General features: G+C 50.2%; 2 protein-coding genes; one reads left to right on the top strand and one right to left on the bottom strand.

Annotated features, from left to right (window-relative positions):
* Window positions 1-581: 581 nt before the first annotated feature.
* FFUJ_04793 (probable multifunctional folic acid synthesis protein) lies at window positions 582-2,291 on the top strand (the record flags this gene model as incomplete). XM_023571878.1 has 3 exons in its annotated part: window positions 582-1,016; window positions 1,069-1,277; window positions 1,328-2,291. The coding sequence occupies 3 exons, from the start codon at window positions 582-584 to the stop codon at window positions 2,289-2,291; spliced, it is 1,608 nt and encodes a 535-aa protein (XP_023426109.1).
* A 3,966-nt stretch (window positions 2,292-6,257) lies between these two features.
* FFUJ_04794 (related to meiosis-specific protein NDT80) lies at window positions 6,258-8,386 on the bottom strand (the record flags this gene model as incomplete). XM_023571877.1 has 3 exons in its annotated part: window positions 6,258-7,734; window positions 8,021-8,215; window positions 8,313-8,386. 3 exons carry the CDS (start codon window positions 8,384-8,386, stop codon window positions 6,258-6,260), a joined length of 1,746 nt encoding a protein of 581 aa, XP_023426108.1.
* Between the last annotated feature and the right edge of the window lie 7,238 nt (window positions 8,387-15,624).

Genomic DNA, 15,624 nt, shown 5'->3' with positions numbered 1-15,624 from the left:
CTGTTAACAATTTTGAAATGGAGTGGAAATGGCCTGACTGTTAGCAGCGGAACTCGGTAAAGCCGAAGCACCTGCTAAAATGATTGTGCTGTTCTTTTTCGTTCTCCCTGGGTTTTCTCAAAGACTCGAACATACCTGCCCAAAATGGCAAACTTAGTAATCTATCAGCGTCTCTGACATGTGCTCGGTGCTAACGGCAGAAACTACCTACAGTCAGCAAAGACCAAGACTCAAAAGACCCCGTGACATGAATCATGACGACCACCTCCTCACATGGGAAACCAATGCACCTCATCCCCCCGTACAGTCAGCTCGGAAATGCAAGAGCTCAACCGCGTAGCCCTATGCCGCTCTCGTCAGCTTATTTTCTCCGCCAAAAAAAGTATCGCAACGTCCGCTACAGCCCCATTGTACTCAGCCCTTTACTTGTAGATTTCAACAGCTGTTAGCACCGTCCGTTGAGATTCTAATTCCACCCCCAGTGTCTCTTTAGCGCAAATTTTCTCGGCCTCAATCCTCCGAACTCACTCAACAACATGCTCTGAATCGTCAGTCATGTAGCTGAAGCAGCACCACTCACCATGAGACAACCTCTTCTCCCACCGCGATTGCTTGCTCAGAGCCTCATAAGCAACGGCCACAATGCTTCTTCCGGCTCTGCTCGGGCTTTCGCCACTGCATCGCGATGTTCGTTGACGTCAACAAGGCCTCACCAGCGATCTTATGTCCATCATGCGCGCCTTCGCCCTCTTGTAAGGCGCAACATGCCTGAGCTTAAGCGCAATGCCTATGGATGTGCTTGCGCAAGCGGAGGTGGCTGTGGGAGCAGCGGACCGCAAAAGAAGACGGCGTATATCGCTCTTGGAAGCAATATGGGAGACAGAGTTGCTGAGATTGAGCGGGCATGCAATGAGATGGACCGCCGAGGAACCAAAGTCAAGAGGACCAGCAGCCTCTGGGAGACAGAGCCCATGTATGTTACCGACCAGGATCGCTTCGTCAACGGCGCTTGTGAGGTATGTATATCAAAAACGTCCGTTCGCGTTTCCGCGCTGACGGATCCGCTAGGTCGAGACAGAACTTGACCCTATAGCTCTTCTAGATCAACTGCAAGCCATTGAGAATGACATGGGGCGAAAGAAGGTCATCGACAAGGGTCCGCGTAACATTGATTTGGACATACTTCTTTACGGCGACGAAAAGGTTGACCACGAGCGGCTCAAGATTCCCCATATCGGCATATTGGAGCGAGAGTTTGTTCTCAGACCCCTGGCCGAGTACGTTGCACAGAAAAACACAATCGAGGTATTCTAACGGCAAGTTGCAGACTCATTCCGGCAAAATCATTGGATCCGACGAAACCGTGGAAGCTCATTCAGGATAATCTAAATGAGCTGCCCCTTGGCGAGCCATTGTCTTCCATGACACCGCTTTCTTCGACGGCAGGTTCTTTGACGCCCCTTGCTGCAAAGCGCAAGACCCATGTCATGGGCATTCTCAATTTGACGCCGGATTCGTTTTCAGATGGTGGCTTTCACGATAGAGATAACCTCGCTCAGACCATTATGAATATGGTCAAGAACGGAACTTCGATTATCGATGTTGGCGGCCAGTCAACTGCCCCTGGTCGACCAGAAGTATCAGCAGAGGAAGAGGCATCCCGTGTTGTGCCTGCGGTCCAGCTTATTCGATCGCTTCCTGAAGCTCGTGATGTGGCTATCAGCATTGACACGTATCGTGCATCCGTTGCCGAGGAAGCTATTGCCAGTGGAGCAGATATCATCAACGACGTTTCGGCTGGTCTGCTGGACCCAGATATGCTTTCTACCGTCGGCCGTCTGGAGAAGACGATATGTCTGATGCATATGCGCGGCACGCCGCAGACCATGACAAAGTTGACCTCGTATCCAGACGGACTTATTCCGACAATAGCATCTGAGCTTCTCGAGCGCGTAGCAGCGGCCGAGGCAGCGGGTATCCGGCGGTGGCGCATGATTCTGGACCCGGGTATCGGCTTCGCCAAGACGGGAGAGCAGAACCTCGAGATTCTTCGACGGCTGGAGGAGCTACGATACTGGCCGGGGCTTCAGGGCCTGCCGTGGCTAGTTGGCTCGAGCCGGAAGACATTTGTCGGCAAGATCACAGGAGTCACGGAGCCGAAGCAACGGACGTGGGGCACGGCGGCGACGGTGGCAGCGGCGGTTCAGGGTGGTGCGGATATAGTGAGGGTACACGACACGCACGAGATGGGCATGGTGGCCAAGATGGCTGATGCTATCTGGAGGGCATGAGACTATGAGTAGGAAGAAAGAGTGCAGTTGGTTGTCTACGGTGTGTGTGTGTGTTGAATATGCATGAATGAGTATAGAAATGCATATGCAGAACCTGAAGGGAGGCATCTAGATTTAATCAGTGGTCAATTCCTTTTGATATCAGCATTCTTTACTGTCCATTTATACCCAGCATCGAATTGATTTTTCCAAGCCCAAAATCACATCACATAACCTTTTGGTTAACTGACTGACTCGTGAATCGGGAGTCGTATTGAATTTTCTCACGTTAGACTGTTCTGTCTGTCATATATCAGAATCTCATGCCCTTGCGAGTCACACCACCCTAGACCAGGCTCAGGTCCTGACCCCGGCCGATTTCAAGTCCCTTGTAGGGTCTGCCCTCTCATAGCCTCTATTTTCAAACCGGCGTCCGAGGAAGGCCTCATGAGTGGGGACAGAGTAGCCAAGGGAGGCAGGGATGCGTCACCGGTGAAAAGAGCTGCATGAGCCTCAAATCCAGGGTTGGGCGACTTTCTCTTGGCGTTGATTAGTAGTAGTAGTAGATGTAGAGACAGTGAAACAAAAAGCGAAGAAGACGGGGGGAAAAAAAGTGCCTGGGGGCTGTCCCACCAAATTGACAAGTCCCTTTTTTCCCATGGTCTCTTTTCTTTTTTGTGAATTGAGCATTAGCGTATCGAATGTGCCAAGCCTGCGTCATCGCCGGAGATGGAAAAGAGGTTCATTTACGGAAGATTGTGTGCTGGTATCGATCCGTATCTGTACAGTGAGTGAGTGAGTAGTAGTAGTAGTAGTAGTAGTAGTAGTAGTAGTAGTAGTTTGGGTACGGAGTACATCATAATAAAAGGTCTCGGCTGAAAAGAGGGGGCCAGAATTAGCATTCCTAGGTAGTTAGTAGGCAGTAGGTAATAGCGAGATCAAAGGCCGAAAAGGCGAGAGGACGATATAAATCTAAAAAAGCATCCATCGTATCTTGGAAATCTTGGCCCTAACTAAACTCGCGACTTCGTTCTGTTCCTCGGCGTTTGGCGTTCTCTGTCTGTCTGATTCTGTGCCTGCAAACATGAATGTGATTGGTTGTAGGCGAGAATCTGCATGTGTAACTCGCATTCAGCTGCTGTGTAACCACGGGGAGATGGAGGCTGCAGAAATCACCCGCCTCGGTCGACCATAGGAGGGTGTCGAGGTGTCAACAGCAGAGGCCCCGACCGGGTACTCGGTGACATGGAGGTGAGGGGTAAAATGCATTCAAGAGCAAAGTACATGTACATTTCATTTCATTTCATTTGCTTTTTTTTCTAGGTACTATAGCCTGTAGAATATCAATGGATGCCTTGGTGTCTTGCTTTGATGCACTGCAGAGAGAGACAACTCACGGCTTATAGGCAGGCTATCTATCTACTGACCCTATTTATCCACCTAACTTCATATTAATGACTCTCCAAGTGACGCGCATGGTAGCATTGATCTCTCTTTCTGTAGCCGTTTGTACTCTCTCTTAGTAGTAGTCTGTACTGGTCAATCACACCTCTTGGCCCTCTCGTAACCCCAGCGCCTACACTAGCCAATGCGAGAAATACATGCTTGCAGCCGGGGTCGTTCTTCTCAGAAGAGGCGAGGTAGGGGTTCTCGTTATAAGGTTCACTGACCTGATCGCTTCCATCGACAGATATCTCCGAGGCCCTTGTCCACTGCGACGGTACCTACTGTTGTGCTGCACGTGTGCTGTACTGTACTGTACTGTCCCCTGTTCGTCCTGTTTGATTTTCTACCAACGAGTCCGAGCCAACAATCTGCCAACACTGGACCAAAACATCTCTCTCCTCTCTCTCAACCCGATAAACACCACGCAGATTGTCTCATCCGTATCTGCAGCTTCTAATTCAATTGTCTATCGTAATATGTAATTAAATCTCCGAGCCGCGTTAGTCTCCACTCTCTGCGATCCAGAACTTCACGATACATACTCCGTACTTACTTTACTTTCCTAGCGTCGATCCACCCCCAAACTCTCTCTCTGTCTCTCTCTTCAGCAGGTATGTACCTCACAGTCCAATGTAGGTCGTGAGCAGAGCATGTACAGTATGTACTTAAAAGAGAAGAGCTGATCATTTCCGCGTGACAAGCCTCATTCCATCATCTCGCATCTTGTCTCCGCCCTAAAATGACAAGAAGAGAAATAATTCATCTTCCAGTATTGGATGGGTACTCCCGCTCTGTGCATGCTCGGCCTGTCGCGACCTTCACTTCACTCTTTTTTTTTTAGGCCCTCTTCCGTTTTCGTTATCCCCCCTCAATCTCCGTAGAATAGAACTAAACTAATTGCAAAAACGTCAAGGCGTCTTGCTCTGCGATTTAAATTCTCGGTCCGGCCCATTCCCGCCGGACGAAAAAAAAAAAAAAACCGTTGTTTTGTTGATTTTAGCGTCCGGACGGTAACCTTAATCGAACTAACCTTAGCCTCAACCGCGCAACCTCAATCTCAAACAAATAATACCCCGTTTTTGTCGATACACATACATACACACTTACATACCTACTTACAGTGAATGGATGCTTGTGCATACTACGTAGACCACTGATGTGACATAGCAAGGGTGGTGAATAGCCTAGCAGCAGCACCCTTGCATCTAAAACAGTCGCAAAATGCATGCACCTCTGGACCATCGTAGATACAGCCTCCATCTGCAACCTCGAATCTCGACTCCAGAGCCAATGCCTGAGGACCAACAAGACTGCTCTGTAGTGTGGGATCTTGGCTTGGTCCCTTTGTTGAGGCCCTGTTAATTTCCTCAAAGGGTCATTCTTGCGAGTCAATCATTACACACCAGTCTCATTCATCTTTATCAATGAAAGTTGTCATTATAAGGCCAGACGGAAATCAAGAGAGTGGCATTCAACCACATCTAGCTAGCCCATCCACCCATCCATCCATCCCTGCCATACAGCACCATGGGGCCCTGCATTCCGTCAGATTTCATTAGGCACAGCACTCCACCGTGACCCTCGCGGATGCACCAGAGGGATACCGGGTTGTCATTGAATAGATACCCTGCTAGGACCCAATCATGCATGCGACATGACTGTGTCTTGATCCTGTTATCCTCGTATTCTCGACTTATCCCTCTACCTCTGAGTGTCCTTGTGTCTCAACGCCATCCTCCCACCTGATGCTTCAGCCCCCACCCTCCATCCATCGCCTTCTCCGGTAAGCTGGACTACCCATCAACTTCCCGGACAGGCTTTGAAAGCCATTAGCCATATGGCCAAACATGGAGCCAAGTATCCACAGTCAACAGGCTGCGGTATCCTGCCACAAGAAGAGGATAGGATAGGAAAGAAGTGAAATGACAAGAATTACATTCAGTTAACAAGTTCCAAAAACAGAGTGACGAAACCATGTGCCATAAGAAGTGAAGAAAAAGAAAAATGCACCCTGGGTATCCTCCTTTCTTCCATTCGCCCCCCAAAAACAGAAAGAGAGAGAGAGAAAATAAGACCAGCTGATCTCACGTTTTCATGTCTGTCCTGTTGTCTCCTTTTGCTGCTGCTGCTGCCGTTGCCGCTATTGATGTTCTGCTCCTCGTACAATCTCTCTCACCATGCTGCTTTTGCTCGCCCATGAAATGTCAGGTAACACCTGGCATCTAGTTTCTCCAGCTTTCTTGTCGTACACGTCGTTATGATTCGCAGCTTTTCTGCCCGTCCTTGCGTATCCGAGGCCACTCTCCTCGCAAAGTACTAATATGTTATCAAGCGAAGGAGATCCTAGGGTTTGAACCCCAAACTTATGCAATGCTATGCTCGTATTCTTGCTCCAGACTATGCCGATGTTTGTTTCGTGATTTTTACCTTTATTTTTCTTCCACTTTTAGGCCACAGGCTGGACTCCGTAACGCCTTAGTATGGTCTGTTAACGCCGCCAACTTCGACACTGCAATTTTCATAGCATCTCGTAGCAGCCAATCATGATGTCATGGCCATGTTGATGCCGGACGACGGGATGGGGTAGTACCCGCTCGAGGTTGGCTTGCCCTCGAAGGGCCCCGGCGGACGATCATTAATCTGAGCTGGTGGGTGGAAGATGCTGGGTAGAGCGGCGCCGTCGTAGTCATGCTTGATCTTGCCACTCATGTCCATCCCGGTGGCCATGTGCGGCACAACGTTATGATCGCGCTCCCCACGGGGGTTGAATAGCTCGATCCGGTCGCTCTGCGCCTCGTACATTGGGGCTGGATAGTACTGGTACTCTCGGGTCGTGACGATGGCCTTGGAATCCTCCTGAGGAATGATCGACTCGTGCGGTATATCGTGATGACGGACCCCATAGAGGCTGCTGCGTGCGTCGAAACCACCTGTCGCGTAGCTTGGACCACCCATCATGGGATTGTTGAAGTCGGCCATGCCGCTGACGGTGTAGCCTCCCATGTTGCCCGACGACCCTCCAGGTCCGCTGCTTTGGCTTCCGCGTCTGTCGTTTTGATAGTGGCCCGGCGAGCGGCCTCGGACGATCATCTTGGCCGACTTGCGTGTGGCTATCTTGACGTATTGATCACCACTGCTCTGATTAGCTACCTCGCCCCAGAGCTCGACAACCAGTTGGTAGTATTGCTGAGCAGCTCTGCGTTTCCCGTTGTTCTGGGTAGCTTGCTTGAACTGAATGCGCTCAAACGTGTGCTCTGTGGGTAACTGTTGGCTGCCGGGCTGATTGCTGAAATTGTCGGGGTAAACAGGACGATTGGGTACGACCGACTCTGAGAACATGCCCATATGGTGGTGGTGGCTTGTCTGTGGGGGCTTGTTGCTGAGCCGAACTTTTTCAGGCTTCATTATGGGCCCCTTGTCTCTCTTTGGCGTATGCTGTACCAGCTCGATGTTGTGCTGCTCATTGTCGGAGACAACTGCGGAGATAGACATGGCGAATCCAAAGATCGGAACGGGTTGTGATGAGCCACTAGCAGTGTACTGGATAGTAACGTTGGGTATGTGAGGGCTCAGAGAAAAGGAGCAGACGCAAGAGAAGTAGTTTCTGCGATAACACGTCCACTCATTCTCCGATAAAAAGAAGCCCTTGTCAATGATACCTGAGATATCCACCTTGACAGGTGTTCCTGCGCCATCGTTGTATTGAAGGCTTCCTAGCATATGAACTGCTTGCAGGGGGGGAATGTTGTTCTGAGCCGGCCTACCGCCGTACCCGTTGGAGGCCATGCTTGGAGCCGAGAAGCCCGCGTTGGGGCTTGTTGTTGGCGACAGTGGATGTCTTCCTCTTGGCTGCGTGGCAAAGGAGGGCGATCGAACAGAATGCTCGGATGGCCTCCTAAACCCCGGTGTGGCAGGACCGTACTGTTCTCGAGTGCTGATCGGGGGACCAGGGTGCGGGAGGCCTGGGGTGCGATGTGAAGGGGGATAGGGATGTGCCATCCCCGTTGTAGATGAGTTGCTGCCGGCAGCAGTCAGTTCCTACTCTGTCTGCAATGCTCGATAGAGCTTGTCTTCGGCGTATATCATAATCGGTCCAACCCAGCTCATGTCTCTGTCTTTGCTTGTACACAGGAGAAGAGATGACCAGAGGAGAAGGAGAGCCAAAGGAAAAGAGACAAGAGAAGTCTGAGATCTGATGGGTATGGTGTGTGGTTTTGACGGAATCCTCAACCTGGGTGGTGAGGAAGAGAGGAGTATGTGAGGGCTAAGAGACTTAAGAATGAAGAGGAAAGAAGAGGACGTACTTGGAACCCAGTCGAGAACGGACGTCTATACCCGGGTAGAGATGATGATGACCAGCCGCTTGAGACTGGAAAAAGGCACTTCCGTCCTGGGGGTACTGCGCGGTAGAGCTGAGAACAGGCGGGTGGAATAGGTTTAAGAGCGACGAAGGTTGAGAGGGCTCTATCGTCAAAGAAGTACTGGCCTCTTGCGGGTATCTGGCGGCTCATCAGCAAGGCGACCTCAGGCTGACCAGAGAGCAGCAAGAAACAGAAGAAGTGAGTAGCGATAACGTCAGGTAGACAGGTAGGTTACGGGACGGCAGTGGCAGTTGGCAGTGGCAGCAACAACGGCAAAAGGACGCGGCCACAGAGATGCTGTATTGCCATGTCCTGGAAATACAGTGTTCCCAGTGTCACAGCTTGAGGTGCACGCCAGGTAATACTGTCGGCGGTTGGTGTGCCACAAAACCCGCCGAGCAGTTTCGAGAGGCTACAAAGACGGCCAATGCAGCAGCTCGCGACACTGTCACTGGCACTGGCAATATACGACACTGGCGCTGGGCGCTGACACGGGGCAGCGTGTAGTCAATGTGGAATAGGTAGGTAGATGCAGACTGCAGTGTAGGCAAGGTAGGCAGTGGGCGTGCAAAAGGGGAGGAGTAGACAGCAAGTTGCAGTAAGCGGAAACTCGAATAAAGTAGCAATGTAGCCAGTGAATGGGTGGGATAGGGTTGGAAGGATACTAGGACTAGTTTCCGGACAAGGTAGCGAATACCACACCCCGGGCGTCAATGTCAAAACAAAAAGAGCTATCCATTGCTTTGTGACAAGCCACCGAGAGAGATCCGAATGAACGGGATGCCAAAGAGCGAGCGAGCGAGCAAGTACCGTGAGAGCCTGCGAGACACATGCACTCACTGGCCAGCTTGGGAATCTTCAGCACCTCAAGCGAATAAATGCGGCAGGGGATCGCTCCGCCGGCAACAACAGGGGATATAATATTGAAGAGCCCAGAGAGGGGAGGCTGGGTTGGGGATCTTGCGTAATAATTAAAGAATGGGGAATGGAATGCTTGACAGAAAATGGCTGACAGGGCTGCTCTCGCTGCCAGTTACTCCAGCTGTGATGGAACCCTGCCTGACATCGTTCTAGCAATATTTGGGTAGATGAGATCGAGACAACGCAGTAATTGAATGGTACGGTAACGTGCGAGGGGATTGCGTGAGGGAACTTCCCTCAGTTTGATGGTTTCACAAATCTAGTGGGGTTTCCCTCGAGCATAAGAGAGACAGACAATGGTCATGGTCAGGTTGATGAATGGACTAAGACATAGCAAAAAGAAAAGAAAGGCGACAGGGGTGGTTCTGTAGCGATAGGCAAGGGGAATTGAAGATAGTGAGTTGCTAATGAGTTATGGGCTATCAGCTCTTCCCGGAGCCTGACTTAAAGCCGCCACCAAGGTTGAGGCCCGCCAGAACAGCTGAAGAAGTGTACTGAAATGACGGCCGATATGTAGGGAAGGTAAAAACTATTGTTTTTAGAGAAATATACAATGGTGACTTTCAGAGAACTGTAACTCGACCTTTGCCACCAATGACATGGGTATCCTTAGTTTGGTTGGGCTACGGAGTCTTGGGCAAAGAATGGCCCCTGCTCCTAGCTCACAACTCGTGAACAAGGCCGAACCACTCACCATCGCGAAGTCCATGGGGGAATTGTCAAGTGCAACATGACTGGTTCGACAGAAGCTACACAGAGTAGGTGCATATATACGTAAGGAGGTAAAAAAGAGCCACTGCCAAGAGGGGAGGAAGGCATATTATAGCAGTTGTGTCGTAACGTAGTCCAGCACCAAAAAACAATGCACGCTGGGAACAGCAAAGAAAGAGTGCTAGCAAGACTGACCTCATCTCTCCGGTAGCCGTCGCCATATCCATGTAGCCCATGGTGGGCGTCGAAGATTCGTAGTCCTGTTTGAGAGGCTTCATGTTAGCCTTTGGTCCCGATTGCAAGACCAATCCGTGACCATATCCAGGAGATCCAATGAGACCTGTGGATATCACCGTCTCGACCATATTACAAGTCTGGCAGTGATGCGATGGCGACTTGCAAGCTAATTTGCTCGAACAAGCTGGGTCTCATGTTAGTCTCTGACAATAGTGATCAAAAGGAATTTCAGAAAATATCTAAGGTCATGCAAGCCTTTTGCTCCCTTTTTCATGGTTGCTATAAGCGCTGGCTTGTCACCATCCATACGCCATACCATCACATTTGGTGGAACTCGGAAGACCAGACGTGACCTTCCTTTGGACAAGATCTTCGGCTTGCTTGTCTTGGTGTACGAAACACAAACAACGCGGCAAAGCATGACAAGCTGGCTCGAATGACACCATTAAATCTTGCAGTGGACAAACACTCGTTTAAGTTCCCATATGGCATTTTTTGATTAAGAAGCTCCTCAAGAGATGCTTGCCTCTCACAAGATAGCCAGCAGACATGAACGCCTTGCGGTGTGAGGCGTTTGGAAGACGCTGTGACATTTGGGCCGCAGATTTGAACAGCATAAAGCTAGGACAGCGGGTGCAGATGTTGTTTCTCATATGCTTGAATGGGGGGCAGATAACGAAAGATGAAAGTTCGTACATACCATTTGACTTGCAGAGCCACAGATGAAGCACTTGGTAATTTGTATGTAACCTGCCATTCCAAAAATGCTGGCTGGCCGATCCCTCAAAGGCACAAGTGCAGAAGAGACTTCTGGACACACCTGGGCAGGTACTAAATGAGCTTACCTTGGGAATTTGAGAACTCATGCGCACTTTCAGGCAGACAACACAGCCTATGTCATTCAGTGAATAACACTTCAAGCGGGATAGTTTGAAGGATCATGTACTGGACTAAATTCTTCATAGTTAGCTAGGGGTGAATAAAAGTTTATCAGAAATGACTATCTCGGCCCATTGTGTATTGCATACTGCATACGTCGAAACAAAGGGAGCGACTTGCCTGCTTTAATTACAGCTGTTGCTAATCACCAGGGCATCGGCACCCGCGTTCTTGTTGTTTCTTGAGCCTAATTCTGCACTTGTATCAGCTTCAAATTCCGTTCCACATCAAAATCGAGACCAATCTAATCGTTAAGATGTGAATTGGGATAATGAATAAGCAAACAGTGCCGTCAGCTCGGGAGACATAAAGGTCAGTTATAAGGGTCAACAGTTTCTGTAAAAGAACGAGCCGTTATACCCTATTGACTTCCTGATAACTCCTCAATATGTGCTGTACAGCGTTGTGTATTCATAGACTCGGGGGCGATATTCGGCAACACCATAGAACAGTCCAGTCTAGCTCAGAAGCAGGACTTCATCAACAAGCATCGACAAAGAAGCCGAGAAGAATTTAGTCCCAACTTCAAGAGCCAATATATCATATGAGTTTTAAGTGATTGATAGCTTAGGGATCCTCAGTCGTATTTAGAATGAGGATGGTAATGACATCGGGGGTTGATCATGGGCATCGGAGTCGAAAACAATAGTCGTGTCTCACCCTTGCCTTACTCAGTAAACTGAGTAAATATTTTCGTGTTTTGTTTTTATTTCGACAAATAAGTTGTTCGATATATGTTGCTCTCTTCGGTCTCGGGTCGGGTGATGGTATCGCTGGACAAATGGTGTCACAAAGAACAAGTGCAGTGTTAAAAAGGTGAACTGCCAGAGATAACAGCTTTAGACAAGACACAACCGCACGAGTGCAGGATCTGGCTGTCTATATACCCACGCTTCGATTTCAGGTGATGGTGGCTGACTTGGGATCGTACAGGAATGAACTGAGAACTAAGAATCGAGAGGCTCTAGGGGGTGATTATGAGAACATGTAGCACAGGACTGAGTGAGAAGACAATGAAGGGGCTAGGTCCTAAGAAGGAAGCCTACCGACAGTCTCGAAGAAACAACAGCAGACTCGGGGTCACCGGCTGGGGGCAGGGACTTTGAATGGGGAAGACTTGAGGTTGCGCAGAGCCTGAGACAACGGGAAGGACATGCAAGTTATTGAGAGCTCAGAAGCCCCAGTACTAATGAAAAGATATACTTCTGAGCATCTCAGAGATAGCCAAAATTGTTTCGACCATGCCATGGCGGTGTAATGGATGGCCCAGCTGCAAAAGACTGGCAGCAGTGGAGATCCGCGATGTTAATGGAGCCCACGGTAACAATTAGAAGCAGGAAGCCGCGTGCAAGTGCAGGGCTATGCTGCAAATCCTCCACGATTCTCGCCATCTGGACCAAGCAAAGGTCTTGAGAGCCCTGCCTAGATTCATTCCCGATTGAGCTCACGGGCCGTAAGACGGCAGCGAATATTGACCGCCGAGAACAAGATGCATCCACCGAGTCTAGTCTTGAACAGCAGTGTCCAGTTCATTGTATGCTTGTATTTGGTTAGTCGCTCCTTGGAGGGCGGACGCAGATATCAGCCTTAGGACATAACAAAGCGGCAGTTGTAATCTTGGTACTTCAAGTAGGGTACGGCCTTGGACGCTGTCCTGAGCCTGAAAACCATTATAATCCACTCCTGGAGCCAGTACGAGTGCATGAGTATGCAAGTACCCGGCCGTCAATGCTTCTACGATACGCCACAAGCACGACTATGATTGGGAGAGGTCCTGCTTTGACGAGAAAGACGCCATAGACGGAACACCGCAGAGAAGCCCAGGTGTGTACTGTGGAGGGACAGAAGTCAGCCACTGAGATCGAAGTGCCTGATTCCTGAGCAGGCTTGTCTATGATACGAAGTCGAGATGCGTCGAAGCCCCCCACCCTGGCAGACATGGGGAAAAGCAGCGGCGAGAACCGTCTGCTTGATAACAATACAATTGACGCAATGATCGACAATTAGGTCCATCTTTGTTCGGAAATTTTGCACACATCCAAGTGCGGCCAGGGATACAGGCACAGTCGCCAAGCGATCAAGGCACCAACCAACCATGATTGGTATGCCACCCTCAACATTCAAGCTTTCGGTTCTTGTCAGCCCCATCCGCGCACTTTGACGGCCGAGTGGCTTTCAACCCTGGTGCCGTGACATCTGATGCCTGACATACTTTTGTAGGGTAGGGCGAAGGAAGATCGACGGGCCCCTGTCAGATGCCCAGGCTATGTTTCAGGCTTTGAAGGCCCCAGTCGTCCTTACACAACGACACGTGAGGCCGAAGAAAGGTTTCATCTCCACGCACAGCGGATGCGGCATAACACTGCTGGGACAGCAGGAGACCGAAATCTATGGGGACGACGGCCAACGGCCAATGACTTAGGGGTTGGGGGCTTGATGCTATGACTAGGCCAGGGCAATGCCGAAGGCTCATGTGGACCAGGTCGAAATAAAGGGCCATTGAACTCACGATCAGAAGTTCCGAAGGGGGCGTTGATGATTGCGTAAATTGTCGGTGGGCCAATAAGACACCTCCGTACCCGAAGTGATGAGGAGGGGGCGGCGCAGGTCCATATCATGGTCCAAAGGCTGATTAGCTTGCCCAGACAAAGTCGCGGGGAAAGCTCGTTGACTAGCACAGTGGCAGGCTGTAAGTCTTTGTGTTCTCCATAAAGCATCATTGTAGTAAATCTGATTTCTGTGTCGGTTCCCGTCTAGCAATGCTTGGCTTGGTAGGTACAATGCTGATGCCGACACCAATAGCAGCGTCGACGCGCTCGATGTTCACATTGGACGTTTAAGAGCATACAGGGCATACTTCGTGCTTGCAGCTTAGAGGAACCGTTGAAAAGGGTGTCATGGCTTTGTCTTCCAAAGCGTGGCTGGTCATGAGAAGGAGACAGACCAACGGTACGAGTAAACGAAAGCATGGCGAATGAGAATGAGGGTCGAATTTGAGTCGGATCGGGCCGTCCATCAAGAGTATCTTTCAGACCAACGGCTGTGGCCCGCGGTGTAATTGTCGTAGTCAAAGGGGTGGTGGAACTAAAGCCGTTGAAATAACAGCTACAGGCACCAAGCGCGCGCATTTGCAACAGCTGAGACCAGAAAGTTTGAACCGTTCGGCGCGATTCCAGTTAGATCTCTGTGGAATGTGACATATGACTATTTCCAGACTCTGAAGTCGATTAACCTTCCTTTTGCTGCCGCAGAATGCTGATTGAGGCTGGTGATGGCACAATCACTTTCTCGCTGCAGTGTGATACCAAAATCATGAAGCAGGAGTGTACTGCGAGTGATGCAGCGCGCGGCAATTACATCGGCGGCAGTGATGGCAGTAAATCGACACCATAGGCAAAGAGGCAGGTCAGTGGTGCACCCCAAGCTACAGGAGGGTGTTGCACCAACAGGCAAGGAGGTTGAGGCTGGAACTGCCAATAACAGCATCGGCCTCTACGTATGTGAGCTTGAACAGCAGACATGAGGCTTTTCTCATATGCATCTTTGGATCCAAGGTTGATAATCCTTGAAATTTGATGAATGCGGGCTGGAGGAGGGAGCAAATTAGCAAGGGCTGCCAGGCCTTGTGTGCACCGCATCTGAGCCAGTGCTAATTTGGGTGCGATACCAGCCAGGTTGGACCCAGCCCTCTGGTCAACCCGATGCTAAGGTAGGGTAGTGTTCGTGCGTAGGTAGCCCTGATCTTGATCAGAGCTGCAATGATCATGACGGATGAAACGTTGGCTACCGCTGGGTCAAAGCTCGGATGGCAGATGGTGAAAGGCCGCAAAGGGACCGTAATCTGGGAGGGAGAAATCATTAGAGGTACGTAATGAGCGCGCCATAATTGTCCTGTCTTGGTGGAAGATGCGAGCGTATTGCATGGGGTGGAGGGATTGGACACTCAAGTCCAGGTTGGCTCTTAGTGGAGGTTAAGGTCTGAGGATGGGGTTGGGGTTGAAAGGCGGCGGCAACAAGCGAAGTCGTCACGCACGGGGGGCAGTCATCCTTGACCGGTCGAGCCTTCCCCATCTCCCACATGGCCTCTCTCCCTGTCTAGGCCAAGAAGCTTTGTAGTGCTATTGGCTGACACGGCCATACCATGGAAATTGGAAGGCCCGGCACGATGCTAACCAGATGCCCCGCCCTTCAGCGCCCCCATATTGCCTTTCGACTGCCGCTTGTCAGAGGCCAACGGTGTGGGCTCCCCGCTTGATCCACTCAAGCCATCTTTATTGCACCTTCTTATGTGAGTTAATCTCAAGGTACATGTGCCTCAACGTCCCCTGTGAAGATCCTACGTATGCCCTGGACGAGATTGCACAATGAATCTCACGTATCCAATGGGGAGCCTTGGTTTGACTTCTCGATCCCGATTAAATGGTCTGACTTAATACTGACAGCCCTTGGAGCACTTGATCACTTAGTGTTTTGTCCTTTGCAGGTGTAGACGGACACCCAGCAGATCGGACTCTATTATCTCGTTGCCTAATGTTCCTTCGAACATTTTACTCAAACCAGGATATTAGCGCAAAGGTGAGGCTTTTGTTGGTTCACGACATGCACCAGTGGAGTCGTTACAAAGGTTCTATTAACCTTTTGACTCTGTTACATCAGGGACAGACTAAGAATTACAGTACAGACGGAGATTACCATCGCCTGCCTTGTTGGTAATCTCAAACTGGACAAAGAAATCTGAC

This window comes from Fusarium fujikuroi, chromosome FFUJ_chr02 (assembly GCF_900079805.1).
Source record: "Fusarium fujikuroi IMI 58289 draft genome, chromosome FFUJ_chr02".
Classification (NCBI taxonomy): domain Eukaryota; kingdom Fungi; phylum Ascomycota; class Sordariomycetes; order Hypocreales; family Nectriaceae; genus Fusarium; species Fusarium fujikuroi.
This window is presented reverse-complemented; position numbering and strand designations above follow the sequence as displayed.